General features: G+C 39.1%; 1 protein-coding gene across 1 annotated transcript; it reads left to right on the plus strand.

The window, feature by feature from the left end:
* Positions 1 to 344: 344 nt before the first annotated feature.
* Positions 345 to 15,146, plus strand: prlra (prolactin receptor a). Its single transcript, XM_067484201.1, has 9 exons — positions 345 to 538; positions 6,849 to 6,939; positions 8,047 to 8,179; positions 9,995 to 10,164; positions 11,301 to 11,467; positions 11,783 to 11,924; positions 12,426 to 12,522; positions 12,916 to 12,985; positions 13,133 to 15,146. Exons 2-9 carry the CDS (start codon positions 6,870 to 6,872, stop codon positions 14,225 to 14,227), a joined length of 1,944 nt encoding a protein of 647 aa, XP_067340302.1. The 5' UTR covers positions 345 to 538; positions 6,849 to 6,869; the 3' UTR covers positions 14,228 to 15,146.
* The last annotated feature ends 1,038 nt before the right edge of the window (positions 15,147 to 16,184 follow it).

Below are 16,184 nucleotides of genomic sequence, written 5' to 3' on the forward strand. Positions count from 1 at the left end.
AGTTATCTTATAACCACTAAACTTGTAATCCAATCCCCTTAGATACCCAGCGCACACACGCGCAAACACACGCACACACGCTCACACACAGGGAGAAGCAGACTGACGTACTTTAATGCCTATTAAAAGAAAATTGAGCTGGCACGAACTAAATCAGTCTGCATGACAGGCTTACATAAAAAAAACAACTCAACAAGCTCACAACTCTCCGGTTTGCTTCCAGTTGTTTGAGGAACTTTTGTGTGGATGTCAAACTGGTCCAGCCGGTGTGTCTCATCTCGAAACCTGTGGGAACTCCGCCGTAGGCGGGGTTAAGACGGAGGCTGGGCTGCAGTGTCCAGCCCTCTCCCGGGATCATAGAGGCGATCAGTGTGGATGATGCGACTTCTTCTCTGACGGGACGGCTGAGCTGCCCGGGTCGGTCCTTAATGCGCGTGCCCTTGTCTCCTTGTCGTCCCGGTATCAGTAAGTGCGCTCTCGTGGGAGCCGGCAGCGAAGGCACCACGGAAGAAGAGACTGAAACTCCTGTCAGCAGCTGGTAAGTCCCGAATGCAGTCCGGATTGTATTTTCAGGACCAGTGGTAATGAACCCAGAGGCAGGGGATCACGAAGGGTTTACTGCAGGCTCAGTTCAGATGATTTTTCTCAGTGGGGTCATGTTTGTTCGAGCCATGTACCCTGTATAAAAACACTTAAAGGCATGTTTTATCTCTTTTGAACATGACAGAGTGCTGCAGGAGGGCGGAGGTAATACCAAACTGATTCGTGAGGGACAATGCCGTTGGGTCATTACTGTCATTTTACCTTTATTATGTTTGTGTGCTGTACTTAGTGTGTGCTTGTGTGTGGGTGTGGTTAAAATGAGCACTTCTTTCTTGATCCCATGACAAGGTAATATGGACAAGAACACACTAACTTGATTTATTCATTGATTTAGCTGATTATTATTTTCACTAGTAGATAGTTAGTACTTGGATGGGAGTGATCAAAGGTTTTCAGGTCACATGAGTCAGTCAAGTGATTTGGCCCATAAACAAATTCCACCTCTTGTACCTACTGCCTGCTTTATTTGCCATACAACACCTAAGATCAATTTAGACTGACTTACCAAAAAAATGTCTGCCATCATGATGAGCAACAACTGTGAGAAGGTCCTACTTTGAATCTGTTTCCACATGTATCCGTGGGCAGTGACAGGCATAAAAAGTAGTAAAATGACTCCCACAAATTGCTGCAATTCAGAACGAGTTACGGGGATAATTTCTCTTCTGTTTTCCATGTGATAAGGACATATCCTCTGACAGTTGATGGATAGTTAGATTATTTCCTTCGGCGTAGGAGGATGATGATGCCGGGGCTTCAGTGGTTTAATGGGATTTCCATTGCCACGATCCGCTTCTCCTCCACATGCCCATTGGCCTTTAGTCTGGCTCGGAAGAGGTAAAAGAGGCCACTGGCCATTATAGCACCAAGCTGATCAACTCAATACTAGATTAGACTGGTAGGCGCCTCCAGCTTATGGACTCTTTCCACTGTTAGTCCTGAACTGGGGCTTTACATAGGCACTGCTGGGTATTGGTTTTCTAATTACAGATGGATTGATTAGGTCAGTGATTGAAGCATAAGTCAGTTTAGTCAGATTAGTAAATTTCTTGTCCCTATATTTTGAAATGCTGGCAACAACAACAAAAATAGTCCTTTCACATTTAAAAGACAAGGGTTTAAGAAAGTGCGTATCAGTTTTTCCAGCTTTGAAAGAAAACCGAAAATAAAAGCAGCATTCAATGGGTACTGTATTCTCTCTACAGATTCTACCTGTATTATCATCTGTGTTAGCACTGGCTTCACACATGAACCTGCAAGTTTTAGTGAAATAAATCTATAATGTAGCGGTTGGTGCTTTGGTGGCAACTGTTGCTGTGACACACATCCGTAACCAAATGTGGTGACTCATGTTAATGAATTCTCTTCACAATCTTATGACCACTGCTGTTTTGAAAGGAAATTACTTACTAATGCACTCTCCACTTTTTTTTCTCAACTGAACTGTATTCTTAAATGTGTTCATTCTTCCCTCTCACCGTTTCATGTGTACAGTCACAGCCCACTATTTCACCCAATGTTTTCATTTCATAAGGGCAGAGCAGATGGGGCGAGTTGGGATGTTATTACGCCCACCGCCAGAGAAGCACATGCCTGCAGCTGCAATTAAATCCTGGCAGAGCCACCTACTTCAAATATATGCCATACACCCAAGCTGTGTTGGGAGAAATCAGATGGTCAATTATTTTAAATACCTTTAAAACATGCACTTAATGCCTCTCCAGCCTGATGTGTCACTTGCTGAATACTACCGGAGGTCATTTATTAAATTAACTTTGTATCAAAGGAATATCACTTTTCTCTCCTAAATACAGTAACCATAGTAAACTGTAGTGACCTGCTATTGCTAATGCTTAGGCATCTTAGTTGTTTTCCTGACCTGGCCGACCCATTTCCTAACTTTAGTAAAACTGAAAATTGTTGGCATCCTTATTGCTGCAGGTAGTAAAGGCTATGGTGTCAGCTGTCCTTGAAGCTTTTTTCTCACTGTGTGTTAGTGCCTTAAAACACAAAGGAGCACAGGATAGAGGTTTGCCTAGAAAACAATGGACAGTTTCACAGGTTATATGTTCATACAGAACAAAGACGTTGTGACGTTATTGTATGGCTGAAGCAGCCCTGAACTAGGCCCTGAACTCTTGGTTTACAAGAATGTTGATTTTATTAGTTTTTATGTTTTTTTATGGCATAGTTGAGAGCAGCATCTATACATTGTTTAATTCTGCCATGTGAAAGGTGTCATGTCTACATTGTTATATTATGATAAATGTACTCATAGTACTAAACAGCACAGGGTTCATACATGTTCAGTGTGTTTAGTATGACACATGCAAATGTGTGTTTGCTCGTCAGTGCATGGTTGTACATGTTTTGTTTCACGCTGTTTCATTCCCAGCTAAGTTTCTATGTGTCTTGTTTTGTTTCTGGCCACTCTGACTGCACAGTTCAAGATATCTTGAACCTTGCATTTTATGAAACAAAACGTGGAAAATTAAACATGTCAGAGAACTACACCTTAAGATTTCAGTGGGCATGAAACCGGTTTCTTATACTCTATTGCTAGGTAGAGTCAGTATGTATACAGTAAGTGTGCAAATATTAATTCAACTGAATCTTTATAATCTCGTATTGTCGATGTTTTCCATTGATAAGGGGATGCAAAAATACAATTTTACAATGTCTTTATGGTCTATATACACATGCATCAAAGGAGAAATTAACAAGAAGCACTACAGGTATGTAAATAAAAGCCTTTTACAAGGGAATAGTTGCTAGGCTGTACACAGCACAGACATGGCATGACAGAATGTGTCGTCACACCAGAGCACACACTAATAATAATACCTCACCAGAAATGTGACTAAAAGTTTATCCTGGGGGTGACAATAGGCCAAAAGATCATTAAAATCAAGTGTTTGTGGGAGCAGTTTGATTCCCCTTTAAATTGTGGCTCATGTTTTCTGTTGTTCTTTGCCCTTGAGAACCCCTATAATTAAAAAAAGTTCCTAGAAATGCATAGGTGCTGGCGATCAAACTGGTTTTTTACAGTGCCAGGAAGTGTTTAGTCTGTTCCAGTTTCAGAAGGAGTAAAGGTCAAGGTTTAAGTGATTCCTGGTATTTGTTTTACATACTCCATAAAACAAATGGCAGAACAATTTTATCCCCATAAGGAGGGAAGTTATTTAACAATGATTTAATATATAAACACTCCCATCAGCTTTTTTTGTATGCAGTGCATGTAAAAACTAAGTTAATATATACCTGAAATAAGCGGCTGTGCAGTAAATCATTGCAGATACATTGTGCACTTTGTGCATTGGTACTTTCCAGAAAGGAGAACCAGGGTCTTGGAAACTGTAGCTTCCCTTCTGTGGTGTTCAGCTGTGTCGGTCAGTGCTCTTGAGAATGCTTTGACCCTACACATGAAAGCACCCGTCCTTATAAATCACATGTGCAGAAGTAGGCTGTTGTACAACAGTGCCTAAGGAGGGTGATCTTGATTTACTGCAAACATGTTTACCTCAACAGGTAATTTGACGTGTCCTCCCCAAGACTTTAAAAACTGAGAGGGTATTGACCAATGCAAAGTGTAAATGTTTCATATTCAGAGTCTGAATTTAGGTCTTATCTACATAATAACCTGCCTGAATGGTCTCAGATGTTTTCATACCTTGCACTATTTCTCATAGCCTGAGAAGTTTGACATTACAAGTAGTTACTTATTCATAGATCTTGCAAATTCCTCTCTGGGTTACATTCACCTGTTGTAAAGCTTGATCTCAAGACACGGGGTATTTTTTTTTTCAGATTAATTGACCTTTAATATTGGTTGCTTGTACATACTTTTTTAGAACTCTGCGGTGCATAAAGTCACCGTCTTGAAGTTACATTCAACTGTGGATCAGTAGGGCAGCAAGCCAGCAGCTAAAAGTAGTTTTTTTGTAATGGTCACAAAAAATAAGGGATAGAGAGTATAATTAGCGATGGAACACTGAGGGTGATCTAGTGGTAAAAGTGAGAATAAAAAAAGAAAAAGTTTGATCCTAATGAGAATCCATTGAGGATACTTTAAATGCAATACTCAGGCCATTATTTTCTGTGATGGACGAGTGTTGCACTTTTGTCCAGCATTTGCCCAGCTTAGCAGCTTATTCAGTTTGGGCAACTGGTTACGTAAGAAGGCTATATGCAGCAGGAAGCTAATCCAGTGCCCTGACCTTAATGCCAATTATCAGATCATGGTGATGTTACTGAAATTAAGGCACTATAAAAAAGTGTAAACACTGACTTGTTAAAGGTTTTAATTAAATATGCATAACAGCTCTAAAACAAGCTTCCTGCAAATGTACTGCAAAAGTTTAAAGCTTTGGTATTTTAACCCCTGTGCAAGAACATGGCCATTACATAAGTTAAACTTTTAAGTTAGAATACCAAAAGACATGACATGTCATGACAGGGCATGCACAGGCAGCCACACCCCTGCCCAGTATTCTAGCACTTGAATTTGCCTACTGAATGTTCAGTTTATCTGTAGGCAGAAATCGTCTTGTGAAATGCATACAGTGTCAAGTCACAAGACATCTGGCTGAAAAGAAAAAGTAGTTATTAAGTGAGTGGTCTTTGCTTGTTAAAACTTGTACATGATCTGTTGGGTGAACATTCCTAGAAATAGCACATGCACAGTTTGTTTCCATTGTAGCACCATCATGTTTACATCTGAGCTCACTGTCAATTTTTCAAACAAAGTGTGCGTGAAAAAGGCATTCGCAGCAAGGAGCCTCCTGTGCCACGATGGGTCACACTAGCGATACAGAAACATACAGTAAAAGGGCAGGCGAGTGGGACATGCACACTTAAAAATCTCTGAATGAAAATGGCAACAATTTAAAGAAAATTAACGAATTTCCTACTAGCTTTTTCAGAGAGAATAGCTAGTAGGAAATCCTCTAACTGGCTCAATTCTTGGCTTAATTCTTTGTCATTGGCTTAAAAAGTAAATGAATAAATACACAAAACCACTGAATTTGAATAATTGCTATATTTTATATTTAATTTTCTGATGCCTGTACAACGAGGTGTTTTCTTTTGCTGCACATTTTGGTTTTGTTTAGACACATGCAAATAAGAAGCAAATTGAGGAGCAACATTTTGTCGGATGATAGCTTTGTTATGCTTCCATATTACAAGTTTGTTTTTGACGGATGGTTTTTGAGAGCCCATTGTTTTGAGGATGGCTAGTTTTATATATAATACAATTTATTTAGAACTAATTGTGCTGTTTAACAACATTTTTGAACATTTGAATATCCATCTGTTTATATTTTAGTTTATTACTAGTGTGATGGACCAGAACAGATCTTTCCGACCAGAAGAGGTCTTTCCGTTCAGTAGTTGACATGCACTATTCATCGGTCGCCAGAAGAAAGGTAGCAAACATGTTTGGCAAAAGCCGTTCTGACATATTTCAGTTGTCACACTGTAGGTGCTATACTATAGTATAGTACATTTCCTCGTTCTACTCTCAATCCTTGCTTGCAGGCTCAGACATAATTGGCCATAACTCAGACATCCGCATATGGTTTGGGAAACTGAGATTCCCAAGTGATGCTAGTCTGACTGTTCAGCAGTAGAGAAATATCTGTGTGATGATGATGATGAGCGTATCCCTGTTGTTGAGGCAAAAGCTTGAACTGAGATTATGCAATCAGTCGCTCTGCATTTGCCAGCTGGTAGGAGTTGCTAGAACAGAGGGAATGCTTTTTTAATCCTTAGTGAAACAGCACACATTCACTGCAGAACATTTCACTCCATTTGTCATTTTTTTATACTTACACAGGTGCATTTACGTTAAATGACATGATTCATAAGTGTTCCGTGTTCCTAAACCATTTTTTTTTTATTTGTATCACTGCTTAAATGTTTCTCAATGTTTTTTCTTTGTTGTTTGAATTGTTACCTTGTAGGTTACAGCACATAATGTTGTCTGTTTCTAATCATGTCCTATAAATTGAATTTGTTGCTGTATGACTCTAAGCTCAAAGAGGCCATATAAAAGTAAAAAAAAACATCTCGGCCGCAGTGGGCAGTTTTCCTTTGTCATGCAAACATGTTGTGACTCAATACAAGATGTGCAGTTCTACTGTTGTGAACCACATTAAATATCGTGCGTCATGTCAGTTGTTGAGATCACCCATCAGGCAGTTCCCTCATCCTCACCTGTGTTTGTTTTGTTCTCCTTCCAACAGCCAACGCTTTGTGCTGCCGTGATGAAGAAAACCTTGGAAGCTGTCTTGCTGTTGTTGCTGCTATTCTTCACGCCGCATGCAAAGGGAACGCGTAAGTGTTTGGAAGTAGGCTGACTTGAAACATTGTCTGTGTATCTTCTTACAATTCTGGCAATGAGTTAAGACATCTGAAAGGTGTCTCGTGATTGGTAGTTAATTGACCCAAGAAACATGAGACCAAACTGCACAGGATAGAGGTGAAAAGTAACAACATTGTGTATTTGTGGTTATTTATGTGGTACATACTTTTTTCAAGTCACATCAAATTTTAGTTTGCTTGCAACTGTGCAAAAACAATGCTGTTTCTCTGTTTAAATGTGCAGTCTACAGGGATTTGAATCCTTTGGAGTGTTTGGAATGATCAGCTCTTAATCTAAGTCGCAAAAATGTGCAGAAACAATGCATTTTACTAAACAAATCATTGTATTGTTCCAGTCCATGCTAAATGTGTAATTTAAAGTGCAGCACAGAAAAAACTATGCAAAACCTTTAGGACATAACAAACCTGTAGCCTTATCAATGAAGTAAGAAGTGTGGGTTAGACATTTATCAAACACAGCGTGTGAATCACCAGAAGCAACCGCTTAAGAATTGGGGATTTGCATGAATCTTCAAAGTGTTACAATTTGGGATAGAAGGTTTTGCATATTCATCAGTCAGACAAACGGATGAGTTCTAGGACTGTGGCCATGACTAAACCTCAGTGAGGTAAAGTCAAGGCTGAAGGCTTAAAGTAATCATTAGATCTAGTTAAACATCTCTGACCAGATTATTGGGTCTGGTTACATCAGGCATGGTGTTCACAGGAGCAGGACTTGATACAACATGACAACATGACCGTAAACATCAAAGAAAATCTACTGCAGAATGACGTCAAACAAAAAAAATCCACTTTTGGAGCTCATTCACAGCCCAGACCTCTCAGTACAGATGCTGCAGATTGGGCCCAAGAGAGCTGTTCACATCATTCCTCCTGAAAAAATATCTGAGCTGAATCCCCTGTGCAAGAAAAAAATGGTCAATAATTCCTCGTAATTGTTGTGCAGGTCCTATCCACACCAGATCCCATTTTATGACCAATTGATGCAGAAAGCCAAGTAAAACAGTTCACATACTTTTTCTCATCATTGTGGCTTGAATGTATTCTATCTGTCTTTAGGGTACAGCCCACCAGGGAAGCCTGCTCTGACCAGATGTCGTTCTCCTGAAAAAGAGACCTTCACCTGCTGGTGGGAGCCAGGCCCAGATGGGGGACTGTCCACTACCTATCGCCTGTACTATCGCAAAGAAAAGTGAGTGATGCCATAACGCGGACACTTTCATTTCATTTTGTTTAATTCTGGGAAAAAGAAGTAACCTAGATGGCTTATTTTATTTTATTTCTTTTTTGCCCTTTCGCCTTATCACGTGAGTTAAGGGTTGCCACAGCGGATCATTGTCCACACGTTGATTTGGTTGAGTTGTTTTTTTTACACCGGATGCCCTTCCTGACACAACCCTCCCCAATTTCTACCAGACTTGGACCAACACTGCACAGCAGGAGGGGAACGGGCTGTTAGAGGTTCAGTGTCTTGCCCAGAGACACTTTGACATATAGCCAGGGCCGGGGATCGAACCACTGACCCTGTGGTCTGTGGACAACTGCCTTTACAAACTGAGCTTCAGCCGCCCCAGAAGACTAATTTTATGTGTTACCTAATTACACAATGATGATCTCCCTATGTCTTTCATAGGGAGGTCTGGTAAAAGTTAAATAAAGATATAAATACCAGTGAGCACATGTAAGAAATCAAAGAAAGCTACAGTAACAAAGATTAAAAAACGTAAAGTTTTTCTTTTTATGAATAAAATTCTGTTGTCTTTTGAGGTAACATTTTCTGTTTTATAGTGTGTGGATTCCCTTGCCTGATTACTGTCCATAAAAAGCCAACAGCCAAATGCTTTCACCATGTATCTAGGTTGGTTTAGAAGATTTCCAAAAAGTGCAAAAAGTCACATGATGCCATTGTTTCTAAAAACACATTGGAATAGTGCACATGTTGCTGCTGTCATCATCATTATTTTAAAATAGAAATGTATTGTGTTTATTTTTGTATAATACTACAGTAATTATGGTAGTTGTCCTTGTACATCTCTAACTGTGTGTTGCCTTTTGTTCTGCATTCATTTTTAAATTGCTTTTTTATTCCCACCAGAAATATGTACTGCACAACAAATTCACTTTAGTTAAATGCGAGTGCTGTTCAGCATAAACCATCATATGAGTCAAAGCAGCAGCATGACTGGGAGCTGTTTTGTCAGTTTCTCTGAAATGAAGCTAAGGATTTTTTTTCTTTACCACTGTCCTGGGGAGGTTGTAGACTACTATACAGCATGTTTTTCACACCAACACAAGTGTGGCCCCCAGCAGCTTCTTTTCACTTCACAGCAAGGAGCTTAACCATTGGCTGAGTGTAATGTATGCAGAAGCTCACACCATCTTTCTGAGATCTACCCCATACTGAGCAGGTCCTTTACCCAATCAGCACATGTTCCCGCAATTTCTGAACATAAATACTCCCCGATGTGTTCATTAAAATGCCCAGGTCTACTGGGATTCGAACCCGAGTGCCTTTGGCTGTGGCCAGACACACAACACGTCAGCAGAGCTTCTTTCAATGTTCTCTTAAAAACACAACAGATACAAAGATCTGTGTGTGTGAAAAGGAAGGTCCAAACTCATTGATTTACACGGTGCAAGCATAACAGTGGAGCATAAAACCAGTACAGATAAAAAAACATTGAGAGTGTAGGAAACAGGAAAGAAATTACACAGGTATTATACTGTATACTTTAAGCACAGTTGTCCACTCATCTCTTTTGCTGTACTGGTAAGAACATCTTCAATTTCTGTGTGCATTTCAGAAAAACATGGTCCTAGTTTATCTTGCAATTACCTTCGCTTCCTGTCTTTCTCATCTTGTCCCATACACACACACTTGCACACACATACTCAATATTTCGGGAATTGTAGCATAAAGAATGCATGCTATTCTTCAGAAATGCAATACTGCATTACAGTACAAACGTACACATCATTACCTTGCCTTCTCCTTCCTCTTTTGCAGCTCAGAGAGAGTGTATGAATGCCCTGACTACCACACAGCCGGGGAAAACTCCTGCTTCTTTAACAAGAATGACACAACCATCTGGGTCAACTACAATATCACTGTGGTGGCCACCAACGCACTGGGCAGCACCTTCTCTGACCCTGTGGATATAGATGTGGTGTACATTGGTGAGTGAATGTATACAAGTTTTTTCCAACCATATGGTTTAGTATGTTGTTCGGGAAACAGTTCCACCATTACAATTTAAAAAATGCATTTTAACACACACTCTCACAGCTGCTCAGTGGTACACTGAATTATTTAGTGGCTAATGTTCTCTCAGTTTTCTAACTGCAGAATGAGGGTTTGCTTAGTCTGTTCAAACACAGTGTAAAATAAATTTGTGATCATAAGAAGTGTTATCATAAGAAGTACAATGCTCATTTCAACAAAAGTTGTGATGCTAGGTTAAAATGTAAAAAAGAGAAGGCATTAGGATTTGCAAATCATTTTAAATCTATATTTTGATTGGAATAGTACAAAGACAGATATTAAATATTGAAAAATTATATATTTCATATCAATAGTGTATATTTTATTTATATATCAAATACATTTTGATATATTTGATATACACAAATATATCAAATATTGAAACTGTGAAATTTCATGTTTTTCAGTAAGTAACTAGACTGAAGGCAGGTGAGCTTAGCACCTGTACTGTACTGTACTGAACCAGGTTGTTGTTATACAGGAAGGAAGTGGTTTTTTATTGTGTTGCTGAAATAAGCAAAGCTTTCCCTAAAAAAAAAGACAAAAAAAAGTTGCTCTCCCCAGTTGTTAGTTACATGTGCATTAATGTTCCACCATCACAGATGTTTTCTCTTGACCTATGTGCTGCTAACGAGTCAGATGGTCCCTCTCCTCTTCAGCATGGAGGATGTTGTGGCCATTATTTTACAAAAGAATTTTCCATTTTGATGAAAATGTAAAGTTATTTAAAAGAAAGATCTGGAGTATCCATATTGTCCTTGAAGCTACTTATCTGAAAGCGGTCTTCCTGCTTTTTTTAATCTTAGTAGATGCCCTGAATTAATTTGTTTATTACTCCCAAGCGTTATCTATTTTCCTGTCTTGCCTCACAATTGTTAGTTATGTGTCTACGAGAAGATAACCTAAAGCCAAAATATTACCATATATCTTAATCATGACATCACACACGCATAAGCAAATATTTAGAAGGCCACCCGTGTTACATTGTTATCCACCTAGAGGATATGTCTCATCTTTTTCTCATTCACATGTTGTCTTTCTGTTTTATTAGTCAAACCTAATCCTCCAGAGAAAGTGACTGTGGCTGTAATGGAGGCTAGGGGCTGGCCCTTCCTCCGGGTGTCATGGGAACCACCACATAAGGTTGATACCCGCTCCGGCTGGATCACTCTCATCTACGAGCTCCGTATTAAACTGGAGGGGGAAGATGACTGGGAGGTATGTAGCTCATTGCTAGTCCAGGGAGTGGCCTGATAGTTAAAATGTTTGTCTTTTAAAGGTGAATCCAGAGTTCAAGCCTTGTGTTAGTGAACTAGATAAAGTGTCATTGACCCAGATGCCAAATAACCCCTGCAGTGCAATAATGCAGTTCACCATAATCTCACTCAGTAGAATGCTAGTTATTCACTAGGAGGATGTTTCTGATTAATATCCCCATGAAATTAATAAGTATTTTTTTGTATGCCACCCCATACAAACTCTACATGCTGAAAACTGACTGGTCTGTGTCTGTTTTGTGTGTTGTATTGCCAGATGCATCTTGCAGGCCAGCAGAAAATGTTTAACATTTTCAGCCTGCGTTCAGGTGGGACATACCTTGTTCAGGTGCGCTGTAAGCCCGATCATGGCTTTTGGAGTGAATGGAGTTCCACTTCATACAGCAAAGTTCCTGGCTGTGAGTATAGCATTCAGTAAACCAAGCTATGAATAAAATGAGGCGTAAAAAACTTTTGGAAAACTTGATCATTTTTCGATGCTTAATTTTTGCTGAAACTCTTTAGTTCCACCTTAGAGTTTTTGTAAAGACAGCCTACAAGTGTCCAAGTCTTAGCCCTAAGAGAATATAAGACCAGTTGTGTTGTACAGCCTCAGATGGATAGAACAGCTTAGCTCTTTGTCCCTTTATACATTGTTGAGATTTGGGTGTTAGTGGCAGCCCAATCCTGCATTAACAATCAAGACACAGCCTGTTAATTAGTCTATACAGAGGCTGGTATGACTGTCTGTTTTTAGTCTAAATCTCAGACTAAGCGAATAAAGCCCCCTATTGAACCAGCATACATATGAAAATGGAATGAACCTTTTAATCTGCAAGAAAGTGGATAAATATATTTCCCAAAATGTGAATGTTTGCTTTAACTAATAGCTGGTCCCATTTTTATGTTGTGTTTTACAGATTTACATCAGGAAAAGTCAGTGTGGATCCTCATTATTGTCTTTTCTGCCTTCATCTTCCTCATCCTCACATGGTTGCTACACATGAACAGGCAAAGGTAAAATATGAAATTTGTTTGGCTAAGTGTTTATTTATTTCTTTTGCAATTAAAGGCATATAATATGCTTTTTGAACAATACCAATCTTTTTTAAAAATTTTAATTTAATACTTAGATTTTAAAACTGACATTTTTAAAACTGAATTTTAAAAGTTTTTGAAAGTTATTATGTGTTGTTTTTTTGGGTTTTTTGCCAGATAAATTGTCATTTTGTTATTGCAGGATGATACAAATACCTACAAGTATCGGTTTTTATTCAGGAAACAGCATTTGCAGTGTTAATTTTAATAACAATTAAATGACTTATTTATTGATAAGATTTAGCTCTGCTGCTGACAAGCTCTAACATGGATCTCTGTTTTTCTTTTGTGCTTATCTTTTTATGTGGGAAGCCTGAAGCATTGTATTCTGCCACCTGTCCCTGGTCCTAAAATCAAAGGATTTGATAACCAGCTTCTTAAGGTAAAGTAGCACTATATTCTATAGAGTTTTGATGTACACAATAATTAATTTGATATGCTGTATATAGCCATATTTAAATAAGGAAAATGACTCATCAAAGCTTGTCTCAATACTTTGTCCGTGAGAAATGTTCCTTTATGTCTGTAGAATGGAAAGTCTGAGATTTTCAGTGCACTGGTGGTGTCAGATTTCCCCCCAACCACATCATCCAACTACGAGGACTTACTGGTGGAGTATCTAGAGGTGTATGTCCCAAAGGAGCGGGAGCTGATGCTGGAGGAAAGAAAGTGTCAACATGATAGTTTCCTCAAATCTGAGATTTCCACATCTGACAATGATTCTGGCCTTGGCAGCTGCAACAGCCGTACTCTTCTGATGGATAAGACAGGGGAGCCAAAAAAGGTAGAGAGGCAGACATCTCAGGAAATCAGTCAAACAGGGACATTGACACAACGGCATTTGAAGGACTGGGAGGAGGAAGCATTAACCTATGCTCATGAAGACACGGTTAGCCCAGACATGTGCAGGGGAAGGGTAAAAACCTGGCCTTCTGTGTTTTCGCCACTGACCCAGTACAGCTCAAGTCCACTGGACCAGCTGGGCTCACTTGAGATGTCCAAACAGCACTGCCTCTCTGACAGCGTGTTCCCTCCAGGCTCCACATCTTCCTACGTTGCCCAGCCTGGCCACAGCAACAAGGAAGATTTTGGATCAAGTTACTGGGAGTTGTGTTTTAGCAGCAAGCAACCTCTTCTACTCCATCCCCAGATGCAGGCCCACCAGCAGCTCCAGGCCCACAGTGATGTCTGCATCAGTGGTGGTTATAATCATGCACCTGTTTGCCTGCAGTCACCCACTCTCAGGCCCAGTGAGTATGTTGAAGTCCAGAGGATCAACGAGGAGGACATGGTGCTTCTCCAGCCTGTTGTGTCAGGCCACGATTTTGGCAATGTCTGCCCCCAGATATGCCAGGGGGAGGACTATAGCGAGGTGAAGGGAGTGGACAGTGACAACACACTGCTGCTACAGAGAAAGGTGATGGAAGAAGAGGTGGACACGTGTTCTAGTGAGAACCAAGAAACAAGTGGAGCCACAGAGATATGCCAAACATTGTCCATCCTTACCACTACCCAGAAGCCCACAGCCTGCAGTCATACTGCCCTACCAGTCCAGGACCCAAGGATGCTGGCAGCAAGTGGTTACGTAGACACTGCCAGCGTATTTGCAATGCCCACTTATTAGGTTTTAGGACAGAATTGAGAAAAAAAACTAAAACACTTGCACTGGATGACTTCTTCATAATGTTTGTAAGGACAATTTTATGCTGCCACAGATTTACTATTATTTATTTTCCCTTTCTTCCCTTGAGACTTTTTCACTCCTTACACTACAGTGATTCTCTGAATAACCGTCATTTCACTTTATAAAGAAAATGATTGTGTAAATGACGTGGTACTGTATGCTGTTATTATGAGTCTGTAATAAAGACACAGGCACATGTTTTCATGTATACTTGTGTGAGGTTGTGTTAAATCTGTGAGGATCTGTTAAAATGATCTTATATTAAGCTACATATGCTGTATATAAATATTTATGTATACAATACATAGGGGGTGGAGAGGGAAAAGAATGGCTCTATTTTTTATTCAGAGACTATTTTGTGTATTCATATTTTCACTGCTTTTATTGGTTCTGTGGGAAAAAGTTATTTCTACAAAGATGTTTAGTTTTTTTAATGGGACATTGTGTCATAATATTCATTTGGCCAATACTAACCATAAGTGATGTTGTCTCTGTTGTTTAACATTGATTCATTGCTTTGATTTCATTTTTTTTTTCTTTTGCATGTATACTGTGCGTACAATACCTATGTATAGCTGTTTAAACAGTCAACCAGCTAGTCACAAAATGCAATTTAAAGCAGCACTGAAATCATTTTGGACAGCTTGCTTTAAAATAAAAAAATTACTTGTAATAAATTTGCAATATACTGTAATAAGATGTTGCTATTTTGCTTTTGCATTGCATTACCCCAAATACTATATGCATTGTTTCCTATTTGTGCTAATCAATAATCAATAATCAGTAAAGAAGGAGGAAGAGCATGCTGTGATTGATATATAACCTCAGATTCTATGGACTGCAAGTGTTTCCTATTGTTTTTAACAATAATTTGAAAAAGGCCATCGTGGAAATTAATTACCAGATATGATTAAAATTACTAGAAAAAAGCCCAGAAAGCATTTTGAGTGATATGTTTTTCTAATGAAGTGACTTTGTCATGAGTTCATGTCTTGAAGGGTACTAAGTCAGTTGTGTATAATTAATATTGTTTCTATGACCAGGAAAAGCTAAGAATGAATTGGTAATTATATTTAACCCATCTGTCAAATTTATATGTTTTGTTTGTAAAGAAGAGTTTCATGTAATTGTACATGTTGCAGCTGGAAGAGCTAACTTCTAATGCATGTAATGATTATTTTAATTTATGAGTAGGAGGCTTCCCACAAGTATAAGAACAGACAACTGCCACATCTTTGTAAAGCCTTAATAAATATTCCCATAGCACTTAAACAAAGTTTTAATTGAAACTGTCACAATGGTTTTTATGATCAGTTTAAAAAATAACAAACAAGAATACTGAGATACGTACATGAAACGCAAATACACATTTGGGAAGCTAGAATTGTTACATATGTGGCATTTTGTACAAAATATTAATTTTTGGTTGTTGGACTAATTGATTAATGTCTTGTCTGCACAAGGTACGGTAGATTACAATGCATCATATTTGGTCAATTCTGCATCAGATTTACAAGTTTGGATTTGAAAGTTTAGTTCAGTTAAATCCTCTGGCTCCTCTTTAATCATGAGCGATCACAGAGCAGTTCTACACTGACTGGCCACTTCAGTAGGTGCATCCGTGCAATCGCATGCAATCCAGTACAGCAGCTCTGAATTCTTCTTTTACAGTGTTCTCATGTCTCAGGTGTTTAGGCTGAAACAGTCAACATGTGATCATTCTAATGTTTTGATTAAAAGGGCCATAATATTTGATTGAGTTTTGCTTATATTTGGAGGTGGTTCTAATGGTTTGGATGTCAACCTTTAAAACTTTTAACAGAAAATCAACAAATACTCGTCGTACGTGCGGACGCAGCCTATGACGTGGTGGAGGGGGGGCACGTTGGTGTTGAAA

This window comes from Channa argus, chromosome 18, assembly GCF_033026475.1.
Source record: "Channa argus isolate prfri chromosome 18, Channa argus male v1.0, whole genome shotgun sequence".
Lineage (NCBI taxonomy): Eukaryota > Metazoa > Chordata > Actinopteri > Anabantiformes > Channidae > Channa > Channa argus.